This window comes from Taeniopygia guttata, chromosome 14 (genome assembly GCF_048771995.1).
Source record: "Taeniopygia guttata chromosome 14, bTaeGut7.mat, whole genome shotgun sequence".
Classification (NCBI taxonomy): domain Eukaryota; kingdom Metazoa; phylum Chordata; class Aves; order Passeriformes; family Estrildidae; genus Taeniopygia; species Taeniopygia guttata.
Window position 1 is genome coordinate 13,474,361 of NC_133039.1, and position 27,525 is coordinate 13,501,885.

General features: G+C 55.6%; 2 protein-coding genes and 1 long non-coding RNA gene across 3 annotated transcripts; 2 read left to right on the plus strand and 1 right to left on the minus strand.

Moving 5' to 3' along the window:
• Positions 1-1,526: 1,526 nt before the first annotated feature.
• Positions 1,527-2,322, plus strand: HBAA (hemoglobin alpha, subunit A). The gene is made up of 3 exons (NM_001204243.1): positions 1,527-1,659; positions 1,789-1,993; positions 2,095-2,322. The coding sequence occupies exons 1-3, from the start codon at positions 1,565-1,567 to the stop codon at positions 2,221-2,223; spliced, it is 429 nt and encodes a 142-aa protein (NP_001191172.1). The 5' UTR covers positions 1,527-1,564; the 3' UTR covers positions 2,224-2,322.
• A 2,248-nt stretch (positions 2,323-4,570) lies between these two features.
• Positions 4,571-10,417, minus strand: LOC140685058 (uncharacterized). Its single transcript, XR_012058233.1, has 3 exons — positions 10,174-10,417; positions 8,090-8,281; positions 4,571-4,919 (listed from the first exon to the last, which is right to left on the minus strand). It is a non-coding gene; the product is annotated as an uncharacterized lncRNA (long non-coding RNA).
• Positions 9,582-27,401, plus strand: PGAP6 (post-GPI attachment to proteins 6). The gene is made up of 13 exons (XM_072935514.1): positions 9,582-9,736; positions 13,721-13,898; positions 15,378-15,585; positions 15,663-15,796; positions 16,148-16,413; positions 17,881-18,200; positions 18,888-18,981; positions 19,560-19,683; positions 20,485-20,621; positions 22,465-22,643; positions 23,446-23,592; positions 23,955-24,071; positions 24,474-27,401. Exons 1-13 carry the CDS (start codon positions 9,640-9,642, stop codon positions 24,768-24,770), a joined length of 2,298 nt encoding a protein of 765 aa, XP_072791615.1. The 5' UTR covers positions 9,582-9,639; the 3' UTR covers positions 24,771-27,401.
• The last annotated feature ends 124 nt before the right edge of the window (positions 27,402-27,525 follow it).

A 27,525-nucleotide genomic window follows, 5' to 3' on the forward strand; every position in this document is an offset into this window, starting at 1 on the left:
CCTGGGTTTGCTCTGTGCTGTGACACCAGAGGGAGGAGAGGAGATCCTGCAGGAGAGAGGAGCCTGAGTGTCCATGTGCGGGCAGAAGGCAGGTGGGGGCATGCAGGGCCCCTGCCTGCTCACCAACCAGCCTGCTGACCGTGGCAGCCCCTGCTCCTGCAGGTGAACCCACAGCGCTTGTCCTCCATCCTCCAACACATCCCAGTCCACATCCCAGTGTGCTCACGTGCATTTACACCCATTTGATTTTGTTTGAAGGGTTCTGCTGCCTTGGCAGCTCTCCCCATGCACACACATGCAGCAGACCCTGCCCTGCTGCTGCTGCTTCCCAGAAAATCAGCCCCCCCATCCCTCCCTCCTGACTCTGAAGTGCTGCCAAACTGAGCTAATCTCCCCCAAACACAAATGATAAGAACTTCAGCCATGGAGGAAACACGGGTGTGAACTGTTCCTGCTGTCTGTGCCACCTGCCAAACCTACTGTGAGCTCTGCAAGCCCCTTCATCCTCCTTTGTCTTCCTCACCACCCTCATCTTCCTTGCCCTTGTTAGATTCCTCACCTTCATCTCATCATTTGGAGCACGCAGGGCTCACCACAGACCACTGTGGTCCCTTGTATCTTCCCAAAGTGCTTGCAGCAGTGCCCAGTGCTGATCCTGGGGCTCTGCCCAGAAGTCAGGGTCCCCCAGTGCCCCAGAGCTCCAGGGCCAGCACGCACAGTGCAGGGGTGGGGGCTGGGGCAGGGCAGCTCCAGGCTCTGCTGGCAGACAGACGTGACTGCGGTTCGAGGAGCAGGGGCTGAAGAGGACACGCACTGTGGGGTACACTGGTGTGGGGTACACCGGTGTGGGGTATCCTGAGGAACAAGAGCAGGGAATGCAGCGGGGCAGCCGTGCACAAGGACTGTGTTGGATGGCAGAGAGCTGTACAGGGACGGCACATACATGTGCGAGGACATGTAGGTATCAGCTGGCAGTGCGTGTAGGGGCAGCTGTGTCCTGGGGCAGCTCGGGGTGTGTGTGCAGCCTGTTGGATGGTCAGTCTGTACATGCAGGTGCACACGGGGCTGTGGGAGGGTGTGGGGCACAGACTCCCCCACGCTGCAGTCCCAACACCTGGCTAGAACGGGAACATCCAGCCGGTGTCCCACCCCATGCCAGGGGACACACACGGGTTCCTCTGCCAGTCGCCAGCCCAGGCACTACAGACAAACCTAAACCGCATCCTAACCACAAGCCCAGCCTTAAGCAAACCCTGCAGCCATGTCAGCCCGTGTCCGCGGGGCAGAGAGCACCCACCCGCCCTGGAACAAGCCCTGAACGGGAACGGTGCCGGTGCCGGTGCCGGTGCCGGTGCGGTGCCGGGCGGGGCGGGGAGGGGAGGACGGGCGGCGGCCCCGCCTGGCCGGGGTCCAGCACCCCCGGGCCGGGGTCCAGCACCCCCGGACCAGGGCCAGGGCCGGGGCCGGGGCCGGGCGGGGCGGGCGGAGCCCCAGCACCGCATATAAGGGCGGCGGTGACCAGCGGGGACACCCGTGCTGGGGCTGCCGACTCGGGGGTGACATCATGGTGCTGTCCGCCGGCGACAAGTCCAACGTCAAGGCCGTTTTCGGCAAAATCGGCGGCCAAGCCGACGAATATGGCGCCGACGCCTTGGAGAGGTATTGTGGGTGTTCCCGGTGTGACCCTTTCTCCTCTCCAGCCCCGGCTCCCTCGCATCTGCCCGCTCTTGTCTGTGCTTTGCCACCCTGTCCCTGTCTCACCTGTCTCCCAACCCCTCTGTTCTCCAGGATGTTCGCCACCTACCCCCAGACCAAGACCTACTTCCCCCACTTCGACCTAGGAAAGGGCTCCGCTCAGGTCAAGGGCCACGGCAAGAAGGTGGCGGCTGCACTGGTCGAAGCCGCCAACAACGTCGATGACCTTGCTGGTGCCCTCTCCAAGCTCAGCGACCTCCACGCCCAAAAGCTCCGTGTGGACCCTGTCAACTTCAAAGTGAGTGTGTGGGCAGGGGCGACCAGCCCAGCTTCCCTCCTGCACCCCTTGGCTATTCCCTTGCCTCGTGTCCTTGCTCACCACACCGTTTTGCCTTTCAGCTGCTGGGCCAGTGCTTCCTGGTGGTAGTGGCCACACGCAACCCCTCTCTCCTGACCCCAGAGGTCCACGCTTCCCTGGACAAGTTCCTGTGCGCCGTGGGCACCGTGCTGACCGCCAAGTACCGTTAAGACGTGTACTGTGCCCAGAGCTGGAGCCAACACACCACCAGCCCTCCGACAGCGAGCAGTCAAATGTTCTGAAATAAAATCTCTTGCATTTGTGCTCCAGCTCTGGTGTCCTGCTCTGTGTGCTGCCTGCGGGAAGGGAGCGGGAGGGATGTGCTCTGGGGATCTGAAATGGAGGTCTCCCCACCAGGTGGGTACATGGAGGAAATGGGCTCTGGTTTTGCTGTCCCTGAGAGGAGGCAGCATCTGGGGGGTGGTGTCCGGCAGGCAGACACTGCTCTGCTGCCGTGGGGCTCTGGGAGCAAACAGAGCATTTCTAGGCACCAGTGGAGGGGAGAGACTCATGGAAGATCTGGGGCTCCCTGCAGCCCCAGGCTGTCCCACCAGAATTCCACCTCCTGAGAAGGTTTGCAGGAGTACAGGGGCTCCTGGAACCTGTGACCCTCTGCCTGCTAGCAGAGTGGGAATAGCCTGAGGACCTCCCTGTGCCAGGACATCTTTCCTTGGACACCAAGCACACAGAGCTGTGCAGTGGTGTAAGACTTCTTCTGTCTCCACCAAATGGGCCATTGCTGGGGTGTCACTGTGGAGGGGTCCTGGGGAGCTGCAAGGGGAGCAGATGGGGCTCAGCTCCAGATCCAGCAGTGTGGGGCGGTGTCAGGGCACAAAAAGGAGCCCAGGAGTTGTGCTGGTGTCTGCACCCCCCAGCCCTTATCGCAGCCCGCAGCAGGGTGGCCGTGGTGGGGATGATAAAGGAATGTGTGGGCTTTCCTCCAGTGCTGGGTGTGGTGGGAGACTGGGCAACAGATAGTCCCAGGAGGCTACAACCTGCCAGGTGCTGAGTAAGGGCTGGGAGGTCCTTAGTGAGGAGGGGAAGGTTCAAGGAAGGCCCAGGGTGGCTCACAAAGCCAGCCAAGGTTGCCACAGGCTCCTTTGATCCTTGGCACTGGCAAGGATGGACTCTTCCCTGGTGCCATGGCCCCCAGGCACTGTCAGTGAATGCACAGAGACAGGAGGAACTCCAGTAACTCCAAAGGGAGAAGGAGGCCCTTCAGGGTCTCTTCTGCAAAGCACTGCAGGTGTCATGAGCCCACGCACACGCTGTTCTGGGGCACAGTGAGGAAGGGAGGAGAAAGCCAGTCAGGGCACCACTGGCCAATCTCATCTACCTTTGTATGGAGCAGGCATTGTAGCAGGTTCCACCCTTCAGCCAGGAACATCACCCAGGCAGAGCTGTAGGCACAGCTTCCTGGGGATCTCATAGAGAACCAGGATATGCTGGGGATTCAGGACATACAGGTGTGCAAGGAGGTGTGAACTGGTGTGGAAAGCATTGGGAAGAGCCAGCATCAAATCCAACAACGACGTGGACTCCTCCAAACCCAGCCAGTAAGTGTGGTGGGCACAGGAGAGAAGGTGTAAGAGCAGCGTGGGGACAACGTGTATGTGAGGATGGGAGTTGTTCCCAGCTTGCTGTAGCTTTGACTGCTCCCGAGCCCTGCTGTGACCCCAGGCAGGACACGTCGGTGCCAGCAGGAGTGTCCTGCCTCTGCAGCACTTTGCCAGGGCTCTGCCCGGCCGGAGAGCGCTGAGCTCGTGTTGTCCAAGCCGTTTGTCCCTGCTGCCACCAGATGGGGACCTCAAGCCGTGGTGCTTTATCGGGGCAAGGCAGAGGCTGTGAAGGCTGGCAGGAGCAGGGCTGCTGTGCCAGGGCTTGCAGCCAGCCCTAGATCCCGAGTGCTTTGGGGATGCTGGTGCCACCTCGGAGGGGGGAACAGACCCCTCCTCATCCTCCTGTGTGACCTGCTGAGAGTTCCAGCCCTGAGCCCCCCGTGCCTCAGAGCTCAGGGGTCTCTTCACTGGGCATCCCTTGGGGGCCGTGGCTGTGTGTGCCCCAGGACACTGCCAGCCCCATGGCACAGACACACTGGCCACAGCTTGGCACTCCCTGAGCTGGCATCCCTGCCCATCTCCCTGGGACCCACCAGCACCACAGCAGCCAGGCTCTGGAGCAGAGCAGGTCAAATATTTGCCCCAGTGCTGTCCCAGGCTGGCTTTGCAGCTGGCATTGCTGCAGCTCCAGTGCTGAGGAGAGAGTTGGATGCAACTTCTGCATTGCCACAGCAGCAGCAGCAGCCTGAAACAGCCCCAGGTGGCACCGAGGAGGTGAATTTGGATACAAAGCCCTTGATCCAGGCCATGGCAGCACTCAGGAAGCCAAATCACACCAGGCAGCTTCAGCAGAAGAAAGAGGATGAGTATCTCCAGGTCATGCCTGTTTTGATGTCTCCACTCTCCGCAGGCCTTTCTCAACTCTCATTTATTTTGATGGACAAAGAACCCGGGGTTCAAAGATACCCCCAGAACAGCACAGTGTTCTATTCTGTGGTGTCACCAAGGCAAGTGGCATCTCAGAGCTAATTTTTATTGAAACAGGACTTAGATGACATAAGGAAATGAGCTTGATGGTAATGACTTACTCAATCAGAGGACTTCCACCAGTCTCTTGAGGGGCTGCAAACAGCATTGTCCACATGGTTGGATCCTAATCTTATTATGCTGGCTAGATAGTCATGTCCCTAGAGAGTGTGTCCTGGAAAGGGACTCAGAAACACGTACTTCTGGAGGAGGTCAAGCATCCTATGGGAGTATAACAGGAATTCTCCATGAATTTTCTGTCTTCCCAGTAGCAAGGGGATCTAGGAAACAAGCAGTGGGAAGACAGAGAATTAATTCCTCATTGGAAGTTGATCTTAGGAGACCAGTTGAGAGATCCTCTTGCTGGAATTAGGAAGGAAAACATTGTGTGCTTTACAAACTGTTCTTGTTTATACATCCCATATTGGAATTCAATAGTGTAACCCATGAGTGGTGCAGCCAATAGGTCTCTGCTTTTTTACTGTGTGTTTGGACAGCCACTCTTTCCTAAATGTCAGATTTTTCCTGCTGAAATTATGTCCCTGATTTGCCTGAATCCTTTTGAATTTTAAGCCAGTACTTGCAGCCCCTCCAGCTCAGGAACATCTGAGAACTCAATAAGGACATTCTCTACTACAAAACAAGTTATTGATGACAGAACAGTAAATAATAATGGTAAACAAAGAACTGGAATCTGTCACGGAAGGAAAACAGACTCATCTGAAAGGATTCATTCTTGGCAATGGCTATGATTATTACTCATCTCTCTCTTTGATTGAAAGTCCCACTGTTTGTTTAGGGGTTTTTTTTGGTTTTTTTTTTTTTTTACTTGAACCCGACTGGCTCCTTGGTTTCTTCCTTTTACCCTGCTAATGCTAAGAAACACAATGGTCTTGTTTCTGTGACCCCATCCCCCTCCCTCTTTTCCCAGAGATATTGGATGTTTGGAGGTGGCTTACATCAGTTTTTGAGTAAAGGAGATTTTTTTCCTCAGGCCAGCAGTCTGAAAATAAGGAATGATTGAAATATACTTTAATTCAAACTTTTTGGAATCCTCCCACCTCCTCCACTGGCTGTTTTGCCAGTGGAAAAAGGAAAAGTGGTAGAAGACAGAAAATGAGCATTGATTAGATTTTCACTACAAAGATGGAAATTGAATAGAAATGCAAAATCTTTCTTCCTGCTGCATGCCCTGTCTTCCTACCACACAGCAACCACCTGGGAGATCTGATTTTGCTTGGAGTCTGCTGGTGACATCAGTGCTTCCCCTCTCCCCATGCTGTTTTTCTGTATTTTCAGCAGCAGAAGATGCCATCTGGGGAGGGCCCAGCTTTGGTTGTGTTCCTCCAGCTCCCACACAAGCAGTAATAGCAATTCCAGAGGCTACATTCCTGCTTGTTACCTTCAGCATGTGCCTGTTGACCTGCTGCTGCTCATGAATTTGCTCTACCTTTTATAAACCTGCTGATCCTATTTGTTTTCACAACCTGCTGTGGCAGTGAGTTCCAGAAGTTCATTCTCCCACCTGCTCCAAATAAAGTCCTTTTTATTCATTTTAAATCAATCTACCAGACTGATCGATGGCTCTAACTCTCATCGTACACCAGGTCCACGTTCTCTTTGTGATTTTGTAGGGCTGGCATGTTTTGCTCCCCCTTCTCCAGAGAAAAATCCCAACCTCCCCAGAACCCCCTTGTATTGCAGCTACACCTGAGACGCCCTTGATCTCAGTTGCCCTGCTCAGGGCTGTAAATCCACAGTGTTTTTACATCCTAAGGTGTCCTGTTGCAACAAGACAAGGGGTGATGGTTTCAGACTAAGAGATTTGATTTAGATTAGATGTAAGGAAGAAGTTTTTCACAATGGAGGTGGTAAAACATTGGCACAGGTTACTCAGAGAGGTTGGGATGCCCCATCCCTGGAAACTTTCAAGACCAGGACTGGATGGGGCTTTGAGTAAACTGACCTAATAGAAGCCATCCCTGTCCATGGCAGGGGTGATGAACTAGACAACCTTTAAAAGTCCCTTCCAACCCAAATTATTCCATGATTATAGGATTCTGCAATCAGAGGACAGACCTGCACAGATGTAGGTGCACCAAGCTGTTACACAACAGGCAGGAGATGCTCTCTTTGTTATTTTGCAAGCCCAAGCCCTTCCTGATGACACCACCATATTTTTTTTCCCCTCTGCACCTCAAGGCTACAATTTTGGCAAGCCATCAGTGAGGACTCCAGCATCTTTTTCCTGAGCTGTAATAGCCAGCTTAAGTTCAGCCTCCCCTGTTTTAGATCATATTTCCCTATCCAGGTCACTCTCTTTAACTACACTGAAAGGATTGACCTTCTGTTTTTCCTTTTGTGAGCAACACTGAGAGCTGCACTTAGCAAAGTTCCACAGAGTACATCAAATATCCTTTCAGCAGTCTCCTGCAGCGATGGAGCATCATCTGACTTTTCTGTCAAAAGCTAAAACTGTGCAACTCTAACAGCAGAGTTTTGGTCCCTAATCCTGGGGTACAGTTCTTTGTTATATTCTTCCTTCCCCTGTCACAGTGACTTCAAGTCAAGCTGCTGGGTGGACACAATTCAATGAAGATCTAGCTGAAAATAGTAAAAGCAGAGTTTTCCAGTCAGTGACACTTTTTTTACTACTTGCACAAGGATCAAACAGAGATAGGGGAGCAGACCGTGCCAGCTCTGTGCTCTCCAGAGACTTTTGCACATGGCCAGGAGGATCCCAGCTATGGATTTATGGAAAGCAATACAGCAAAATGTGCATTGCAGCTGCTCATCCAGAAAGCTTTTAGACATCCCTCAATAGCTGAGCAGCTCAGTGCCTTTATTAATAGTAGAAATGTATTTATCAAAATTCATGGGTCAGCACTGTTAAAGCTCCATAAATCCAAATTGCACAGGCCACCATTATTTATTTTTCCAGGTTGTTGCCTCTAAGAGGGATACTTCCAGTATATAATCCAAACTTCTCCACAGGCCTATTTGAAACACTGTAGGAAATAGATTTTCAGAACAGGGTCTTCCTCTTTTGTCTGATTTCCTGATGAAGGGCTGTGTTCAGAACTCATGGACAAGAAAGCAAGAAGCAGAAGTGACCAGCCCTGACCATCACAGGGACACCAACACCACATTCAGAGTGTCATTGACTCAGACAAAAGCCCTGGCCCCAGCACAGCCATGGTCCCTGAGGCCTCAGCACAGACACAACCCCCATGTGGCTTTCTGAATCCTCCGGGCTCTTGGTGCCACACAGGATGAGGCAGATGCCACTACAGATGCCACTGCAGCTGTACCTTCTGCCTGGCTGCAGGTCTTTGTGATCCACCTGCAGCACTGACTGGGCAGTTGGAGCTTCTTCAGCTTCTCCAGCTCCAGCTGCAGCCCCAACTCCAGCTCTGCAGCCAAAAGGAGACCCTCCCTGGTCCAAACTCACCCCTTCTGAGGCTGCAAGGCTGCTTAGCCTAAGGGAAAAGGAGCAGCTCAGGCAGTCACTAATGACACCATTTGCATGTCCCCATGTGTTTGGAGCAGCTGTCAGTCTGGAGGTGGCATGTTCTACATCCACACAGTTACAGTGAACACTGGAATGCTTCTCTTGGGAACAAGCAACTCCAAGGGACCCAAGCTGTGAAAAAAAATAGGTATTGTAACACATTCTGGATCCGACTCTGCATTGTGTTAGATAAGCTTAATTTATGCTCAAGTCTTTGAAATTTTTTTTTTCTCTTTTAAGAGGAAAATAACTAGAAACAGCATTTCAAGAAACTAATTCATAAGGGCTGATTGGAGATGAGCTGATATCTTTAAAAGTAGAGTTGAAGGATAAATTAATGTAGAATGGGGACAGAAGGGTTTATTTGTTTTCCTCTTAGAAGAAGAGCTCTGAAAATCCAAGGATAGTATCACACAGGGGCAAATGGAAATGAACAAGCAGAGAACAAATTTAAGCTGGAAATTAGTAGAATAGTCCTTTCCCATCCCTTGAGCTTTATGTGCTCAAGCTTCTGGGCTGATTTCAGGGAAGCTCTCCCCAAATCAGGTGAGGACATTACCAGTTCTCAGTGCACAGCCTGCTCTGACTGGGATTTTGGTGATGTCAGAACTCCTAGAAAAAGACAGGCACTTCCCCAGGGGACTTCCTTCCCATGCCCCAGGAATTTATTACAAAGATTAACATCTTGTGAGAGCAAGCAGCAAAGATTTTGAGCTCCAGAAGTAGAAACTCCTGCTCCAGGGAGTTTGTGGTTGACTGAAAACAGGTCTGAAGTCCTCAGCTAAGGAGGACTTGACTGGTAAGGGAGTGGTGGGATTTTGCCTGAGCAAGGACTCTGAGATTGTCCCCAAGCTGCATTATTTCTGCTGGGGAACACATGAGAGGTACCACAAGGAAAACGCAGATAAAAAAAAATCCTTGACTCTTTTGAAATCAGCTGGAAAATCAGAGAATGAGTTGACCATGCCTATGAAAGCCACATCTCCCGTGAGTCCTATGAACACGGTAGATACGTGCGAGCAAAGAAAGCAGTCGGGCTTTGCAGGAACGAGCATTAAATCACCCATCAGCTGAAGGGCTGAGCCTCCCCAGTGATTCCCGTCTGAGCGGGGACACGGCGGGCTGGCCGGTTATGACCGAGACAGTTATGTCCGGTTATGACCGAGGCATGTACACGTGTGTGATTTCAGCTTCAACCCATCTCCATCTACCACCCTCCTCGGCCTTCCCGGCGCCGAGAAGCACAGCCGGGAGCAGCACCGGCACCTCCGCCGGGCGCATCCCGGGGGTTCGCGGGGCCGGGGCGGGCGGCGCGCCCAGGCGGGAACTGCGGCCCCGCTCCGGTCCGTCCCTCCCGGTCCGTCGCCGCCGGTGCCGCGGGGGGCGGGCCCGGGGCGGGCCGGGGCGGGGCGGGGCGGGCGGCGGAAGCGGCGGCGGCGGCGGCGCTGCGGGGCGGGCGGGCGGCGGGCCCGGGGCAGCGGCGGGCGGCCATGGCCGGGACAGCCGGGCCGCCCCTGCCGCCGCCGCTGCCGCTGCTGCCGCTGCTGCTGCAGCTCCTGGCGCTGCCCGCCGGCCGCGCCGGCCCCGGTGAGTCCCGGCGGGACGGAGCGCGGCGATGCGCGGGGCCGCGGGGTTCGGGGGGCAGAGGCGGCGCTGGGAAAGCGGAGGGTGATGCTGAGGGGAGCCCCGGGAGCTGCCCCCGGTGCCGCAGCTGCTGCCGGGGTGGGTCTGCAGTGACTTGGGGCTGGCGCCGTGATTCCCCGGGGGAGTCGGGGGCTCTTGAGCATCCCCGGGGAGCGGCGCTTGTGCCGGCCCTGCAGAGCAGTGGGAGCTCGGGCCACTCGCAGAGGGTTCTGCTGTGCTTGCAGCGGTTGTTTTCCTTGGGTTTGCCTTGTTTTCAGGTTACTTTACTTGCAGTGCACGCCGACGGATGGATGGGAGCGGGGCTGGGGAGCCGCGGGGACTGTGCCCCCGCTCCGGAGCTGCTCTGGGCTGGCGAGGTGTGGGGAGCTGAGGCTGCTCACCTGCTCGTTCCGCCCGTGGCTGTCCTGTCGATGGTGCTTATCGCTTCCTCCCGGGAGCCGCGGGGGACACGGCCCCGTGCCCCGGCCCACCCTGCTCCGGCATCCTGCTCGCTGGGTACCGGCCCCGGGAGCTCCCTGGCCTCAGGTGTGGTGCTGGCTTTGTCCCGGCGCCGTCCCGCCGGCTGTGGGAATGCCTCTCAGGGAATAAATACCTCGGTGGGGTTGTGTGTGGGTGCCGGCAGGGATCAGCTGCTCCCCAGGGAAGAGAGGGGTCCCTGTTCTCCTACATTTGCAGGTGGATTTTAGACCCGGGATAAAGGGAAAGGGATTTATGTTACATTGTAAGTGGGAAAAACATCCTGCAACATAGCCCAGTCTTTTCTCAAGTCAGGCTCATCAAGTCTGTAGCTTTAGACGGTGTCTGCTTTGAAATGAGAGCTTCATGCCTTTGATGGGACGCCCTGTGAAACCCGCAGTCAAGGTATTATTTCCTAAAACTACCATGAGATCATCTTTGTACAAACAAACCCGAGCTGTAGCAAGTGACTCTTTACTCTGAAATTGAAATAATGTGTCTCCTCTGTGCATCAGGGATTCTACCACATGCTGTTCCTTGTCTTAAAACACTTCTGGTTTTCACACAATACCTTTGAAATCTGCTTATGCGAGATCTGTATGGAAGAGGATGGAAAACAGCATCCACGGGACAGGTCTCTTGCTCAGTTTAAAGCTTGTTTCACATCATGGAACAGTCAGGTGGGACTTTCCAGGTGTTGCCATGCTGGTGTTGAGTAGACTGAATAGATAGGGATGGACACAAACAGAGCACAGCACATGCCAGAGAACTCTCTCTTGATGCAAATGGGCTGCCAGAGCACACACTTTGGCTGCAGTGACCTGTCTTTCAGGCTTTTCTGAGCTGATGTCCCGCTTATCTGTGGTATTTCCTCGTCACCCTGGGTGGAGGGAGTCACATTCCAGGTTGTGGTGCAGTTCTGGGTGCCCAGCACAGCCTGTGAGCAGGGGCTCAGCCCTTGTCACCACAAGAAGCTGTTTGTCAGTGGACTTTGCCCACAGCCCCAGCTGGCGCTTACCTGGTGACAGGCAGTGTGTGGGCAGGGCAGGTCTGCCTGCTCTGACCTGGTAATGCTCTTGAGCTCGCTCCACATAATTGACCAGTCCTTAATAAAGAGCATGGCTGATTGCTGGAGCTTTTAATTTTGCAGTTGGCCTGCGCTGTCCTCCCCTAAACCCACACAAAGGGAGCTTTGGCTTGGTGAGGACGTGCAGGATGGGTGGTGGCCGTGGCTGACAGCTGGTGGGCTTGGGGCAGGCTGTGGGCTGTCTGATGGGACCTGTTGCATGGAGAAGGACCAAGGCTCTCCCAGCTCTAATCACGCTTTGTGTCCCTGCCTACCTCCTCCTGTGCCCAAATGTCTCCATGGACTGCCAGAAACGAGTGTGCCAAGTGTGTGTGGGGTGTGCTGGGGGTACAGACACCACTGACGAAAGCCTGCTCCTTTCCATAGCCCCGATGAGGGAAATGTCCCTGGGCTGGCAGGGATCACAGCCCGCTCTTGTCCACAGTACCCACGCGCTGCGCTGGCGTTTCAGCGGGGAGCGCTGGTTTGAAAAGCCCTTTTTGTGGTCTCTGCTCCTTGCTGGCTGGAGAGCAGCGTGACCCCAGCATGGGGACTGCAGTGGGACAGCTCTGCCCAGGGGCTGTGGCCTCTTGGCCATGCTGCTCAAGGCTCGCTTTTCCCTATGGCCTTTCCTGGCTGTGCATGAAGGTGCTGCCAGCTCTGCTCCCTTGCCTGTCCCCCATGGGTGCGTGGCCAGGGCAGCCCCTGTGGCAAGGTCAGGCAGCTGAGCTCTTTCTCCAGGAGCAAATCCTCCAGCTGCCTTGTGTGGCTGGTATTTCTGGCTTTCCCGTTTCCTCCTTTCCCTGCTGGCTCGCAGGATGCCCGCAGGCTCTGGCTTGGTCAGCTGCCAAGGAGCTGAGCCCATGATTACCGTTCCTGTCTCCTTGCAGTGCCGTGGGTGCGGGCCGGCCAGCGGCCTCCTTTGGGGCACGAATCCTGGTTCCTGCTAGGATTAGATTCCTCCCGGCAGGAAGTACGTCCCAAGGATCTGGTCCTGCCTAAGGATTGTTTTCCTCTTTCTTTGCTGTCTCTCTTATACACAGTTGGGTCCTCTGTGTTTGCAGCACGACCCTATGCAGCTTTGAGGGAAGGCAAGTTAACTCACCCTCACTGCTATTCTATCATAGAAATGAGGAATCTGCCTCTGAAATGTGCCACAGTTTCTCCCCACTCTGGGGATTCCAAAGTAGGAAAGGAGCATCAGGAAACACTCCACAGGCACGTGAAGATATAACCTTCTACCCTTTTGCTGAGTGTTACAGACCTTGGTTTTGGATGGCCTTGACTCTGCTGTCTCTGTGCAGTTTATCCCTTTCTCAGCTGGTGTGATGCTTCTTTTCCAGCCCTGAGCTGCAGTCTGGCTGGTTTGGGTAATGTATATTTTGCTGGGTGTGATCTGTCGGTGTGTAGCTGGGCAGAGAGATGGAGGATCTAGTTTGTCACTTTGATGGCACTTTGGCTGAGTAGCTGTTGTCCTCTTGCACATCCTTTCAGCCTACCTGGGGCTGTTCTCACTATCCCAGCAGCCTTTCTTCCAGCTAAGAAAATCACTAGGCTTTAGAAGGTATGTCTGAAAGAGTGACATTTGCAGCACGTGAATCTGCATAGTCTTGTGTGTCACAGGAGGACAGCACCTGTGTCCTGAGCTGGGTAGATGGATAACCACAGAATGGTTTGGGTTGGAAGGAACCTTTACAGATCATCTCATGGGCAGGGACACCTTCCACCAGACAGGTTTCTCCAAGTTCCATCCAACCTGGCCTTGGACACTTCCAGGGATGGGGCAGCCACAGCTTCTCAGGACAATCTGTGCCTCCTCACCCTCACGGGGAAGAATTTCCTCCTAACATCCAATCTAAATCTCTCCTCCTTTTGTTTAAAATCATCCCCACTGTCCTTTCACTCTCTGCCCATGTAAAACATCAGCCCATGTGCTCAGCAGGAGACAAGGGCACAGCTCTTCTTGCCTCTTGGCACATGAGCTCTGCTGGGGCAGAGGGCACCCCCATGTTCCCTGCACCCATCTGCTCTGTGCTGTGCCCAGGGCTTCCTGCTGCCTATTCCATCACCTTTCCTTCTGCCATCAGCCTTTCCTCCTGACCTTTTCCTCCTCCTTGGTGTCTCTGGTGATCTCTTATCTTCGGGGCACGTTTTCAGAGTGAAGTTTAGGCATCTGTTAGTGCTCTCTGGTTCAGGGTGATGGTTTTATAGGAGGCACGTGGGTGGTTCTGGCTGGAGGAGCATGGATCACCACATACCTAATGGGACTGGAATGAGAAATCAGGGACACAGAGTGCACTGTTCCAAGAAACATGAAGCCTCCTGTGTGCTTCTGTGGGTGGATAAAGCCCTGCAGCCTGCCCCCAGCAGCTCCCCTACCAACTGCTGTGCTCTCTCCCTTCCAGACTCCCTCTATGTCTCCGAGTACTTCTCTCAGAGTGCACAGAAGCTCTCCTTCTACAGCTGGTATGGGAACGCCAAGCTCTTCCACTTCCACGTGCCAGAGGACACCGTGCTGCTGCGCTGGCTCCTGCAGGCGTCCCGGGGGAAGGGCCCCGAGTGCACCAGCATGGAGATCACTGTGTATGTATGTCCCCATGCCAGGCCTTGTCCCTGTGGGCTTCTTGTCCTGGTCACTCATGGCTGGGGCTGGTTGGTTGTGGAGGCTGGGCAGTTCCTCAGCAGCAGGAGCTGTAGTTTCTTTATACAGCAGCACTAAGTTGGTGTTTAAACCTGTAGGAGTGCTTTGTGTTCATGTTACCAGCGGATCTGGGGCTGCCTGTCAGGTGTGGTGTCCAAGAGACCCCTTAGGACACTGGAGAGAGCTTCACAGTGAGGCAGATGTGCTGCTCGGAGGTGCTTCTGGCCTGGCAGAACCTGCACACGGTGCCAAACGATGTGGCAGCACTACGAGGGACTTGAGCAGAGCCAGACTGGCTGGAGATGGGCAAAAACTGCCCAGTGCAGAAGAACTGAGGAGATTTGGGGGCACTTTGTGAGGGGCATGGAGATAGGAGAGGAATGTGCTGTCCTGTGAGTACAGGAGCACGAGAAGATGGCAAACTCAATGTCAGTGAGAGAAATGCTGCTTTTAAAACAGTACTTGACTTGCTGAAGGATTTGAGATCCAAAACTTGTCAGATTTTGAGTTTTATCTTTGGAGGACACCAAGCTTCCTCAGCAGGTTGTGCCCATGGAGTCACACAGGTCTCTGGCACCCATTCCACAGAGATCTGGGAGTGACTGAAGCTGCTTGGCTTGTGCCTCCCTGGTCTGTCCTGGGGAGACTGGCACTCTTAGTTGCTCCTGAGCAGCCTGGCACAGATGATCTGCCTGCTTTCTGCTTCCCAGAAAGGTTTCCGGTAGACTGAGGACATGAGGGACGAGGCAGCAGCTAAACAATAATCCAAGAAATGATGGCTAACCCAGATAAGCTCCGAGGGCTGAGAACATATCACCTGTCATGTCTGCTTGCTGGACCTGTTGCAGTGCAGTCCAAAAGCAATCAAATTAAATGCCAAATTGACTGAGTAAATATCTCCCACGTTCCTAAGCTGTGTGTGTTTCTGCTACTTCAAATGCTGGGCTTATCTAGAAAGCAGAAGTGCTGCTGTTCTGAAGTCTGTAATATGGGCCTTCCTTGGAAAGTGTCTTTTTAGTCTGTCTGTTCGCCTTCCTTAAAAGAGGAAATGGGGAGATGCAGATCTCAGCTAGAAAATTAAAGTTCTTTGTGGACGATTTTCCCTATATGGGGAATTTGCTGATGGTTATAAAGCAGTAGTCTGTGGGTGGGGCTTAGCCTTAGCAAGTGTTGGAAATTTGCACCCAGGCTTGATGAAACCATGTAAATCTTAATAAGCTGCCAAGTTAAACCAATCTCTAAATGAATCCCAGATAAGCTAATAGCAACCAGTCCTCACCAGGTGAAAATGATGGCTCCACTTGAAAATGTTGGGTTTTCCAGCCTGCTCCCGTTCCAATCCCAGGCCAGTTTGTACCCCAGTTTATCTTGCCAGTGTCTGTACCTCCCTGAGTTTGCTCTCGCTGTGGTTTCTCTCGCAGGCACTTTCGGCACGGAGCCCCTCCCGTCATTAACCCTTTGGGAACTCGCTTTCCTGCCAACGCCACTGTCCGTCCCTCCTACAACATCAGCATCACCCTGAGCAGTGCCGTGCAGAACACCACCTTCGTGAACATCACCACCCCCGCTGCCGGGGACTGGTTCATCGCTGCCCACCTGCCCGAGGCTGCGGGCAGGATCGAGGTGAAGGTGAGGGGCCTGCCCAGCGCCTGCCCCGCCTGTCTCATCGCAGCCACAGCTGACCCCTGTGCTCTCCCCTCCTGCAGGGTTTCTCCACTCCATGCCCCTATATGTTCCAGGCAGATATGTTTGTGCTCAGACTCACTGATATGCCTGTCCTGGAGCCTGGTGTCCCCATGCCACACACCGTTGTCTCGCCTGCTAAGCCACTGCATGTCAAGTGAGTGGGAGCAGCGGGTGGGACACCGAGGGCACGGTGGGGTGGGACTTCCCACTTCCCTAAGCTGCTTAGGGGAAGCCAGTACTGTTCCCATATGGGGCTGGAGCTGGGGGGTCTCTGAGCTCCCTGCAGCAGTGGCAGGGTCTGCATGGGAAGCACACGAGCACTCTTCCCCGACTCTTCCCAGGTGGTCATAGATTCAACTGCAGGATTTTTAGTGCTTCCAGATGTTTGCCTTGGGAAGGATTTTCACAGCACCAACCAGGGCAGTCTAGCTCTTGTCACAAAGCCCTGGAGACCTGGTTTGTTGGGAGTACAAGCTCTGCAAGCTGCTGCTCCCTCCCCCTGCAGGGTCTTCGTTCCCAAGCACGCGGCGGGGATGCGGTTCCAGCTGAGCAGCTGCGTCACCAGCGAGCGGAGAGCCTGCAGCGTGCGGGTGCTGCTGGGCTCCATCACCCTGCCCCAGTCCTTCCAGAGGAGCCTCACCTGCGCCGGCAGCACCAACTGCAGCCTGGCCCTGGAGTCGCCCCCCTGGGAGAAGTGGCTGCAGGTCATGGTGGAGAGTCTCGGCCCTGCCAATGCCAGCGTGTCGGTGGAGATGCTGGCTTCGTTCACAGGTGGGATTCCATGTTCTTTAGCAGTGGGGGAAGGAGCAGAGGGAGCTCTGTGTGTGCTGTGTCACCCTGTCCTTGGGTGCCTGGCTGTGGTGGCCTATGCTCCCCATCATGCTGGTTGCCACCTCTTGTTCTCCCTAGTTATTGCTTTGGGGACAAAACTGAAAGCTCCAGTGTTCACCCCAGAGAGGCCTTTGCTAGAGCTGCCTGTTTGGAAACACCTGAGAAGTTCAGTGTTATTTTTCTAAAGGTTGTTTGGGAAACAGTGGCTAGCTTCAAATTTGGTGGGAAAAATAGTTTTCTGTGGTACACCAGACTGAGGCTGTGTTGACTACTAATTGGCCAAGAGCGGGCTACAGGCAGGAAACCACCTCACAGAGGTTTACTTGGGGAAATGTCTGGAGTTGTTGTGAGAGGGTGTCACCATTTCCAGTGACTCTGTGTGGCTCAGGTGGATACAAGGTCCTTGTGGCTGTGATAGGCACCTTTGCACCTATTACGTGCCTGTAATCCCTGTTTGACTGCTGGAAGCTCACCAACTAGGTACATTTTTAACGTTTTCTTCTGCTGGGGGTTCTGCCACCTCCTCTTCAAAGCAGAGCCTCATCCTGTGTGCTGGAAGCAGAGGTGTCAGAGGGTAGCACTGGAGTCTCTGGGAGCAGTGGACAGTCTCCAGCAGTGGGCCTCCAAGTGTCCCATTCTGCTCCATCTGCCACAGTGTGCCCAGCTCCACTGGGCTGGCTTCTCCCTCCTGCTCAGCTTTGTTTGCTCATGTATTGGGAGCTGGGAGAGACTTCTGTGCAGCCTGTGGCTGTGGGACAGCTGAGTGCTGAGCTCTGCTGGTGGTGAGCGAGCATTCCCTGGGCACCTTGGTGGTGCTGTGTTATCCCTTCTTCTGTTCCCCCTTCCTGCAGCTCCAGGGTGCTTCCACCCACTGTACCACTGCCTGGCAGCATCCCAGCTTGTGGATGCCCCTCCTGCAAAGATGGCACCTCAGGGACAGTTCCTGCAGGGCATGAACCACCTGAACCCCCCAGTTTGTGCTGCCCCTTGGAGCACTGCATCTGTGATGTTTCTCCCCTCTCAGCCCCTAAATTATCAGCTTAGCCCAGAGATCCGAGACCTTGAGGGGAGGAACATCAGGAGATGGGCAAAGATTCCAAAAGAGGCTCTTACCCTGATGTATGTTGTCCAGCTTTTATTCTGTGATGTCCAGGGGAAGGAGTGGGGCAAAGAGAGCAAACAGGAAGGGCCAGGGGTTTATCCAGGCTCTGGACAGGGAGGGCTTCTCTGGCTCTCCACCAACCCTGTTGGGGCATGAAGGAGACCAGGCTTATCTGATCAGAGTCACAGGGGTCTGGGGAAAGGGGGGAAAATATGGCCTGAGCACACTGTAACACATCTGCTGGGACCCTGCCTGGGTGAGGTGCTAGACCTGGCTGTGCTGATTCCTCTCCTTTCTGGCTCTAGTTTGCAGACCAGGAAGCAGCAATTCCTTCCTTAACTTCATCAGCCTAAACCAGAGCCAGGCTGGTGCCAGACCAGGAGCAGCAGGCAGCTCTGCTCCAGCTGCAGGAGAAGCTCCAGGCAACGTGTCTGGCCAGAGGAGCTCCTGCCTGCAGAGCCAGCCCGTGGTGAGGGAGGACCTGGACGTGGTGTCCGTGCGTTACCGGCTCCTGAACGGCCCCAGCGTGCCCGTGACCTCCCTGTCCCCCACCCTGCTCCTGCTCAACCTGAACACGGGCATGGACAGCGGGGGATCCCTCGTGGTCAGCCTGCTGCTCAACAAGGTGAGCAGGCTGATGGACGGGGTCGTGTCCCCTTGGCAGGGCTGGTCCCGGCTCCTGCATGCTCCAGAGGTTGTAGGAACCAGTGGGACTATTTCTCTTTTTGTTGTTACAAAATACTCCAAGCCTTTTTTAGCTGCTCCCAGCATGTCCCACCTGCCAGCTCCAATTCAAATGCCACAGCCTGCAGCATGGGGCGGCAGTGACGCAGAGGAGACAAAATGGAAAGCAGCTGCAGTGCCATCTTCTCCATGGGAGCCTGGCACCTTGCCACCAGGAGAGGAGGCTGAGCAGGGGAACCCAGGGATGTTCCTGTCCAAGTCCCTGATTCCCAGGCTCCTTCAGTGACACCCCACCACCAAAATAACCCCTGAAAGTCCATGAAACTTCTTGAGGGCTCAGCCCTGATGTTCTGCAGACTCTAACTTGTGTCTCCCCTGGGTTGGTGCTGAAATGATGAGTGGGTGTCCCAGTTTTTGGGGCAGTTCCCCTGGCAGGGTCCCCCACAAGAATGCCTCTCAGTTGTGACACAACACAGTGGTAGCACAAGGTCCAGTGAAACAGAAACCTTCTGAATTGATGGGTGACTTGACCTGAAGGATTTATTGTCCCTGGGCACTATGGGAAAGGAATGGTGCAGGGGGATGGCATTGGGGCACTCTAACATGGGACACTGCTCTGTTTGCACAGACATCTGTGAGCCTGGCCAATGCCACCGTGGCAGCCTGTGTGAGTGCTGCTTCTCCAGTGCTGTCCCTGAACGCCACACAGAACTGCAGCACAGGTAGGAGAGGTGCTGGCACTGCCACCAGATCAGCTGTGTCATCTCAGGGCTCTGCTTTTAGACCTGGCAAGCTGTAAACTGACTCAGGACTTCATGGTGTGTCCCAAAGAATCCGATTTTTGCACAAACCCTCATGAGGTGTTTGTGCTGGCACATGCCCAGGGTGCTGGGGTGCAGGTGGTGGTCTTGGCACCATGAGTTAGCCTCCATCAAAGGAAGGTCTGGTTACCAGCTGGGGTTCTTCCAGCCTTGTTGGCAGGAGCTTTGGGGATGGTGAAGGTACTGCTGGTGTGCAAGCAGCTCAGCTGTGCACTGGAGGACCAGCCAAGACAACAGGCTGTTCCAGGTGCCCCGTGCTGCCCAGATATGTACCAGGAACTAAGATGACAGAAAAAATTGAGATCTCAAGAAACAGGGTCTTGAGAGCAGGGGTCCTCTCCATACCCCTGGTGCCTCCTGAGCGTGGGAGCAAGGAGCCACTGGAGGCAGCTGATTCCTGTGTGGTCAGTCTCAGGCTGGGATTGCTGTGGGCCCTTCTCCTCAAGCCCTGGCACATCACAGCACCCTCCTTTCTCCAGCTTTCTCCCAGGGCTACCCTCTGAGTGTGAGCACGTCCTCTGCAGAAGCGATGCTGATTGTCCTGTACCCACAGACCGATGACTGGTTCCTGTCCCTGCAGCTCCTCTGCCCCAAGGGACAGGGGTGAGTCTGGTGTCACCCTGCTGCATCCCACTGCCCTTGGCTCCTGTGAGCAAACCTGACCCCCTGTCCTCCTGTGTGGGTTGTGGGCTCCTCTCACCTGGTGGCAGTTGAACTGTGGCTGCAGAGGGACAGGGAGGTGGCTGGCCCTGCTCACTTGCTCCCTTGTGAGCACCCAAGCAGTTTGTTTGATGCTGAGCTGGCACAGCTCACGCAGACTGCAGATGGCAGAGCCTGCCTTGGTGAGCTTCAGGTCCCCAGGTGGATTCAGAGGTGATAAACTGGGAAATAATTGCTGCTGTTACCCTTCTGGGAGCTCCCTAAAGTGCAGGCAGCTGTGCCTGAATTCCTGCAGTTTGCCTTCCTGCTGGTTTCCTGTGTAAGGAGCCAAGTGCATGATACAAAACAGCACGGGTGACACTGGCCCTGGGGACAGTCATGGGCACTGGGGTCTGCCATGGGGGTCTGGGGAGAGCTGACACCCACCTGGACATCAGTTTGGCAGCCCAAGTGGCAAGGGAGCAGGCTCTGCTCCTGGCTCTTGGGAGGGATGGAGCAGATCCCAAAATACCAGGGAGCTTGCAGGCAGGAGCGTGGCCTGGCCATCGGGAGCAGGGCAGGGGTTGTCACAGGGATGGTGGCACCAGGGGGATGCTCTGTCCTTGCAGGGAGTGTGCCAGCAGGGTGGGGGCTGTCCCAAGGACTGTGGCACTGAGGGGATGTGCTGTCCTTGCAGGGAGTGTGCCAGCAGGGTGGGGGCTGTCCCAAGGACTGTGGCACTGAGGGGATGTGCTGTCCTTGCAGGGAATGTGCCAGTGCTGAAGGCAGAGTGGCGGTGTTGGCGTACCTCACGCCCTGCTTCAACGACTGCGGGCCCTACGGGCAGTGCAGCCTCCTGCGCAGGCACGGCTACCTCTACGCTGGCTGCAGCTGCAAGGCTGGTGAGTGCCTTGCCCTGGGAAGCTCTGCCATCCTCCCTGAGGGGACAGCACCATTTCGAGTGGTGGTGCTGGAGTGGGCGAGCCTGGGGTTTGCTGTGGGTGGGGAAGAACAGTTCTGGGAAGAAGCACCCAGGGGTGATGGGGAATTGGGATGAGGACAGTTTGGAGTCCCCCAGGGCTTGGAGCAGAGCTCCTGAGCATCCCAGAGAGATCAGGGTGCCTGAAAATGCCTGTGTCAGAGCCTGTCAGGAAGGTTTGCTGTGTGGGTTCCTGGTATGAGATGTGATGAGGCCAGGCTGTGCTCCCTGTGTCTCCTGCCAAGAGCCTGAGACTCAGAGGTGCCCCTGGAGGAGGAATATCTGTGTCAGCTCCTAATTATCTTAATGGCCTGGGAGGTCTGTGGTGTAGGGAAGATGAGCTCTGCTGTGCTTGGGTGGGTCTGTGCACCTGTTCTCAGCAGAAGGACAGGGCAGAATGTGGCTTCCTGCTGCTCTGGGCCTGAGCCAGGACCTCCCTGCTGCAGTGCTGATGATGGGTGAGGAACAAGATGGAGAGCAGCATCCCAATTTCCCCAAGGGCTGCCAGGTTCTGGGAAGCACAGAGCACCTTAAGGGAACTGGAGAATCAGGCTGAGGACAGCTTTCTGCTGAATCACTCCCAGCAAAGTGCCCCATGTGCGTATTGGTGACCCAGAAATAAACCAGAGAGAGTAGGTTCCCTGGGCTCTGCCTGGCAGGGAGGCAGCACAGGGGGCAGAGCTGCTGCTGTGGGTTCCAGTGACTCTGGAATGGGATGGATGCTACTGGTAACTCTGCTTCTGGACCATGGAGTGCCTGCACATACCCCAGCTGCCCTGTGGCTGACCTCCTTTTCTCAAAAGGAGGGCATGGGCATCCTAATCTTTAATTAAAATAACTTAAATAATTTTTCAAAAGAACAGGCAGATTTGTGTTAATAGAGATTGCCTCAGTTCAGTCCTTGGTATCCAGTCAGAGGGTGAGAGATGTGTTTTGTGCCAGCCACTGTCCTTTGGAAAATTTTCACTCCCAGGCTCCTGTGCAGCCCTGGATGTCACCACGGGCTGAGGCAGTGGGTTTGTTCAGCCTGTGGAAGAGGAGCTGGAGTGGGACCAGTCACACTTTCTGCTGCCCAGAGGTTACAGGGACCCTGGAGCCACCTATGCAGGATGAGCACAGGGAAAGGACAAGAGGCCACAGACACTGGCTGCAGCAAGGAAATTGTCACCTAAATTGAAGAAGACACATTTTCTCCCCCTTCAGTGCTGTTTGTTTTTGCACAGGTTCCAGGTCTCCATCCTTGGAGATCTTCAGAAGTCAGTTGGGGAAGGTCCAGAGCAGCCTGACCTGGTTTTGGGTCTGCCCTGCTATGCCAGCTGGTAGGAGGGGAGCCCAGTGGCTTCCTCAGTGCTGAGGATCGTTCTCCACCTGATTCCTGGGATCTGTAGGGATCTTGCACCCAGCTTACACCACCACGTGAAGCATCTGAACCTTGAGTGCTTGATGTTCCACCAGCAAGTAGCACGTGTGTTGCGTTACTGCAGGGATGGAAAGTACCAGTCTGGATGTAGGATGGGCTCTGCTACATGGGGACAACCAGGGGAATGTCCTCAGGGCAGCCATGGGGCTCTGCTGGGCTTCTCCAGCTTCCCACAGCAGAGCAATGAGACACCCTGAGAGCAGGAGCATGAGAGGCTGATGGAGAAGAGGCTCAGGGACAGTCTGGGTGTGGGATTGCTCCTTCTCAGGTACCCCAGGCTGCTGCTGGTTGCTGTGGGAGGACAAGGCAGGGACTTGGAGATCCACAGAAGCCTCTCTGTCTGCAGGTTGGGGTGGCTGGAGCTGCACAGATGACACCAAGGCCCAGAGCGTGGGCACGCAGAATTTGGCCACGCTCCTGCTCACCCTGAGCAACCTCATGTTCCTGCCCGCCATTGCAGTCGCTGTCTATCGCTTCTACCTGGTGGAGGCCTCTGTCTACACCTACACCATGTTCTTCTCCACGGTAGGGACTGCCTTGTGTCCCCTGATACCTTCCCCTGAGCTCTGGGAATGCTGTGTTAGAATTAAGTCCTTGGTGGAGCAGCCCATCCTGGAGCTCACAAGGAGCTCCTGGGATCATTGGACAAGCTGCTCCAGAGGCACATTGTAGTATCCAAGAATGATAAGGGGCTGGAATGGACCTTAAAAATCACCTAGTTCCATGGACAGGGACACTCCCACACTAGACCTGGTTGCTCAAGGCCTTATCTGGACTGGCTTGGAATACTTCCAGGGCTGAGACATCAACAACCTCCCTGGGGAACTTGTTTCAGTGCCTCACCATGCTCAGAGTAGAAATTTCTCCCTAATATCTAACCTAAATTTCCCCTCTTTCAGTTTGTACCTGTTAGTCCTTCTCCCATCACTCCAGTTCCTGACCAGAATCCCTCTCCAGCTTCCCTGTAGGCCCCTTCAGATGGTGGAAGGTGCTGAGTTCTCCATGCAACTTTCTCTTCTCCAGGCTGAACAGCCCCAGCTGTCTCAGCCTGTCTTCACAGAGCAGTGCTTCAGTCCCCTTATCAGCTGCATGTCCCTCCTCTGGAGCCGCTCCAGCTCTGTGTCCTGCCCTGTCAGAGCTGCTGGGGCAGTGCAGGGTTCCTGCTCTCACCTGCTTTCCATAATGCCACAGCAGTTTGGTGCAGCTTCCTGGAGCCCCTGCAGGAGGGATCCTGCCTGTGGGCTGAGCCTTCTCCTGCCTGCCCTGCCCAGAGAGCCCCATGGAGCTGCTGGCTCCACGCTGACCTTTGCTTCTGTCCCCGCCGCAGTTCTACCACGCGTGCGACCAGCCGGGCGTGGCCGTGATGTGCATCATGGACTACGACACGCTGCAGTACTGCGACTTCCTGGGCTCCGTGGTGTCCATCTGGGTCACCATCCTGTGCATGGCCCGCCTGAAGAAGATCCTGAAATACGTGAGTGCCAGGTGTCCCCACAGACCCGAGCCAGCTGAGCCACGAGTGGCCACGCTGCGCCCTGTCACCGCTGTGTTTTAATGACAGCTGGGTGACAAAGCCTGTTTGTCACCCAATACCACCCTGGGTTGTTTTGTCCCTCATGCCTGCTTGCTTGTAGGGGCTGGGCCTGAAGATTTCCCCTGAGATGTGGGGTAAAGGTTCATGGGTTCTGTGGTTTCTCCTTCAAGGTGTTTTCCTGACTCTTGTGTGGATGCAGAGCTGGGTAGCCAGAAGAAGAGGTTCCCCTTGCCTCTAGCATGTCTGGCTGTACTCTCTCAAAAGATGAGCTCCTGCCAGTAGTGGTGGTGTCTCTTTTCCAGGTCCTTTTTGTCTTGGGGACCCTGTTAATTGCCATGTCCCTGCAGCTGGACCGCAGAGGGGTGTGGAACATGATGGGTCCCTGCCTCTTCGCCCTCCTCATCATGGTGACAGCGTGGGTAAGTGAGGGCAGCCAGGCAGGACTGCTGCCCTTTGCTCCCCATGGGGAATGGGATGGGCTCCAGCCCATCCAGAGGCATGGCTTGAAACCCTGGAACACCCAGGTGGAAGGGGCAGGGCAAGGGATTCACCTTCCAGCCCTGCAGTAGCTGAGAAACCCTTGGTTCTGGGTGTCAGACCTGGAGCTGCAGTGCTGTCCCAAACACGTGGCTTGGCCCTGGGCAGGAGCTGCAGCCTGTGCCAGGCTCTGTGCCACAGCTCCTGGGGGCTTTTGCAGAGCAGAGATGGGCCCAAGCAGTGTGGGGGCTGAATTCCTCAGGGACAGCAAGCACCCTGGAGGCTGGCAGATGCTCCGGGGTCTGTTTCCCCCCTGCTTAACCCCCGTGTGCTCTGCCCCCCAGGTTCACCACGGAGCAAAGCGCAGGCACTGCTACCCCTCCTCGTGGAAGCGCTGGGTTTTCTACCTCCTCCCAGGGATCACCTTGGCGTTCATTGCCATCTCCGTGTACGCTTTCATGGAAACCAATGAGAACTACTACTACACCCACAGCATCTGGCACGTGCTGGTGGCTTGCAGCGTGGCTTTCTTGCTCCCTCCTCGGGACAAGCATAAGAAGCCCTGGGCCTGGTCCCAGAAGCTGACGTGTCGCTATCAGATCTGCCAGAACGACCGTGAGGAGCTCTACGCTGTCACCTGAGCTGTCCTGGTGGCAGGGTGGACGGATGGGGAAGCTGCCCTCGGCCGTGGCTGCCCCTCGCTCGTCAGTCCTCTCACGTGCTGCTCCCCAGGACAGGAGGGCACAGCGTGGACTGGGTTTAAAGGTGAAGATGGTCTGGGCTGGTCTTCTGGAGGCAAGTTTGAGGCCACCTCTGCTTTTCTGCTGCGGTGGGGCAGGCTCTTCATGGTTCCAGAACAAGGAATAGCTTGTCCCCCACCTCCCCACAGCCCTGGGGGAGATCGCCAACCCTTCTTCCCCCGCTGCTGCATCCATGAGGCTTGGGCTTAGCCACACTGAGCTGGAGTCAAGGCTTTGGCTGCTGGGCTCTTCTCTGCACCCTGTCCTGGTAGAGGATGTGGGACAGGGACCTCCCCTGCCACCCTGCAGTCAGCACTTGAACCCAAGAGAACACGTTTCTTCTGTTCTGGGGAGCAAATGCTGCCGAGTGCCCTTGGTGCTGATGGGGAGGGAGGGAGCTGATCCCAACTCATGCTGGGCCCTTGGCTGCCATCTCCTTGGGGGTCTGGAGCCTCTCTCCCTCTGAAACAGGTGCTGCTGCTCTTACCTGGTCCTGATCCTGTGGGAGAAGAACGAGGCTGGGACTTGGGCCCTGGATTCAGGATCAGGTCTGGCAGGAATGTGAAAAACCCCGTGTGGGGACATGCCAGAGGCAGCAGCAGCACCTCGGCCAGAGCTGGGAAACCCACAGCAGTGCAGGGCTTAGTCTGAGTTTAACTTCAGCTCTGGAAGGAGCCAGGCTGATGGCGTTCAGGGATTCACTGTTTTCCTCCTTTTGGGGGGTTTGGCATGGGCAGGGCTCCCTCTGGGGTGGCACAGGTGGTGTGGGGTGGTGCCTGAGCTGCTGCTCCAGCCTGCTGTGCCTCAGAGCCTTGGAGCTGCAGGCTCCTGAGGCCTCAGCAGCATCCCAGCCCAGCCAGGAGCATCACCAGGGGCTCTCCAGGTGGCCACGGTCTCCTTTGCAGCGTGTCTCACCTTAGCCTTACTCCAGGGCACGCAGAAAGCAAGGGCAGAACTTGGCAACCAGGGAAGTTGTCTTTGCCCATCGTTCTTCTACAGATAAGGGCTCAACTCCATCCTTCCAGCTGTGTCAGCCTGGTGTGTGCTGCTGGGAGCCCCTCCTCAGGTGGCTTTGGGGAGGAAAGAGCTTTTAATGAAGGATTTGCCTCCTCGGGGTTCTTTCTCTGCTTTGAAGGGCAGCCAGCTCAGCTGTGCACTTTATCCCTCTGCCTCCCCTTCCTCTGCAAAATCCCCCTTTTTAAGCAGGCTCAGGACAAGTGAAGGACACTTGTCCACACCCAGCAGTGTCATCCCCCTGCCACCCGTGTCCCCTGCCTTTCCTTGTGCTGCTGCCATCCAGGGCAGCACAGCAGGAAGGGGGACATGGGGCCCTCAGGGCTTCCTCCAACTTTTACCACTTTTAGGCACTTTTTTTGTCCCCTGTCTCGGTTTGCACAGTGCTGCTGAGGCCCCAGCACCGTGGCAGGGGACCACTGCTCCTTCACAGCCGTGCCGTCCATGCCGGGCCACCGGTGGGACCCGGGTGCCACCGTGCTGGTCTGGGTGCTGCCAGTGGGACCTGACTGCTGCCAGTGTGACTTGGGTGCCACTGGTGTCACCTGGGTACTGCCAAGGTGAGCTGAGTGCTGCCAGTGTGCCCCAGGTGCTGTTGGTGTGACTCAGGTGCTGCCGGTGTGGCCCAGGTGCCAGCAATGCGATTTGACTGCTGCCAATGTGACCTGGGTGCCACCAGGGTGGCCCAGGTGCCCCCAGTGTGACCTGGGTGCTGTCAGGGTGACCCAGGTGCCACCAGTGTGACCTGGGTGCTGTCAGTGTGGCCCAGGTGCTCCCAGTGTGACCTGGGTGCTGTCAGTGTGACCCAGGTGCCCCCAGTGTGACCTGGGTGCTGTCAGTGTGACCCAGGTGCCCCCAGTGTGACCTGGGTGCCACCAGGGTGGCCCAGGTGCCCCCAGTGTGACCTGGGTGCTGTCAGTGTGACCCAGGTGCCCCCAGTGTGACCTGGGTGCTGTCAGTGTGACCCAGGTGCTCCCAGTGTGACCTGGGTGCCCCCAGTGTGACCTGGGTGCTGTCAGTGTGACCCAGGTGCTCCCAGTGTGACCTGGGTGCCCCCAGTGTGACCTGGGTGCTGTCAGTGTGACCCAGGTGCCCCCAGTGTGACCTGGGTGCTGTCAGTGTGACCCAGGTGCCACCAGTATGACCTGATGCCACTGATCTGGCTAGGTCTTGCTGGTTATCATAGAAAGCAATAATTCCTCATCGGGCCTTTCCCTTCAGGGATTTCCATGCTGGAAGCAGAAGCTTTGGGGCAAGAAATCCCACTGATGTGATTGTTTATTTTGTGTTTGATCATTCATTTTTGCTTTGCCCCCTCCCTGCTGACTGAGCCTTGGTGCCTGCAGGAGGGAGGGTTAATTATTTTGGGTAAAATCTAAGCAAATTCCGGTGTCTGGGGGAAAGAAAAAGAAACAATTATTTTTTTTTCTTTGCTGTTAATACCTGTGATTATTTTATACGGTAAATTTTAAAGCTTACGGTTTTATAATTTAATAAAGGTGACGGTATTTGCGGGCAGACGCCGGTGGCTGCAGTCACACAATCCTGGAAGGGGCCTCATCTCATGCACCCCCCATGCCCAGGCAGGGTCAGGTGGAGCCACAGGAACGTGTCCAGGTCCCCAGAGAGGGCTGTTCCTTTG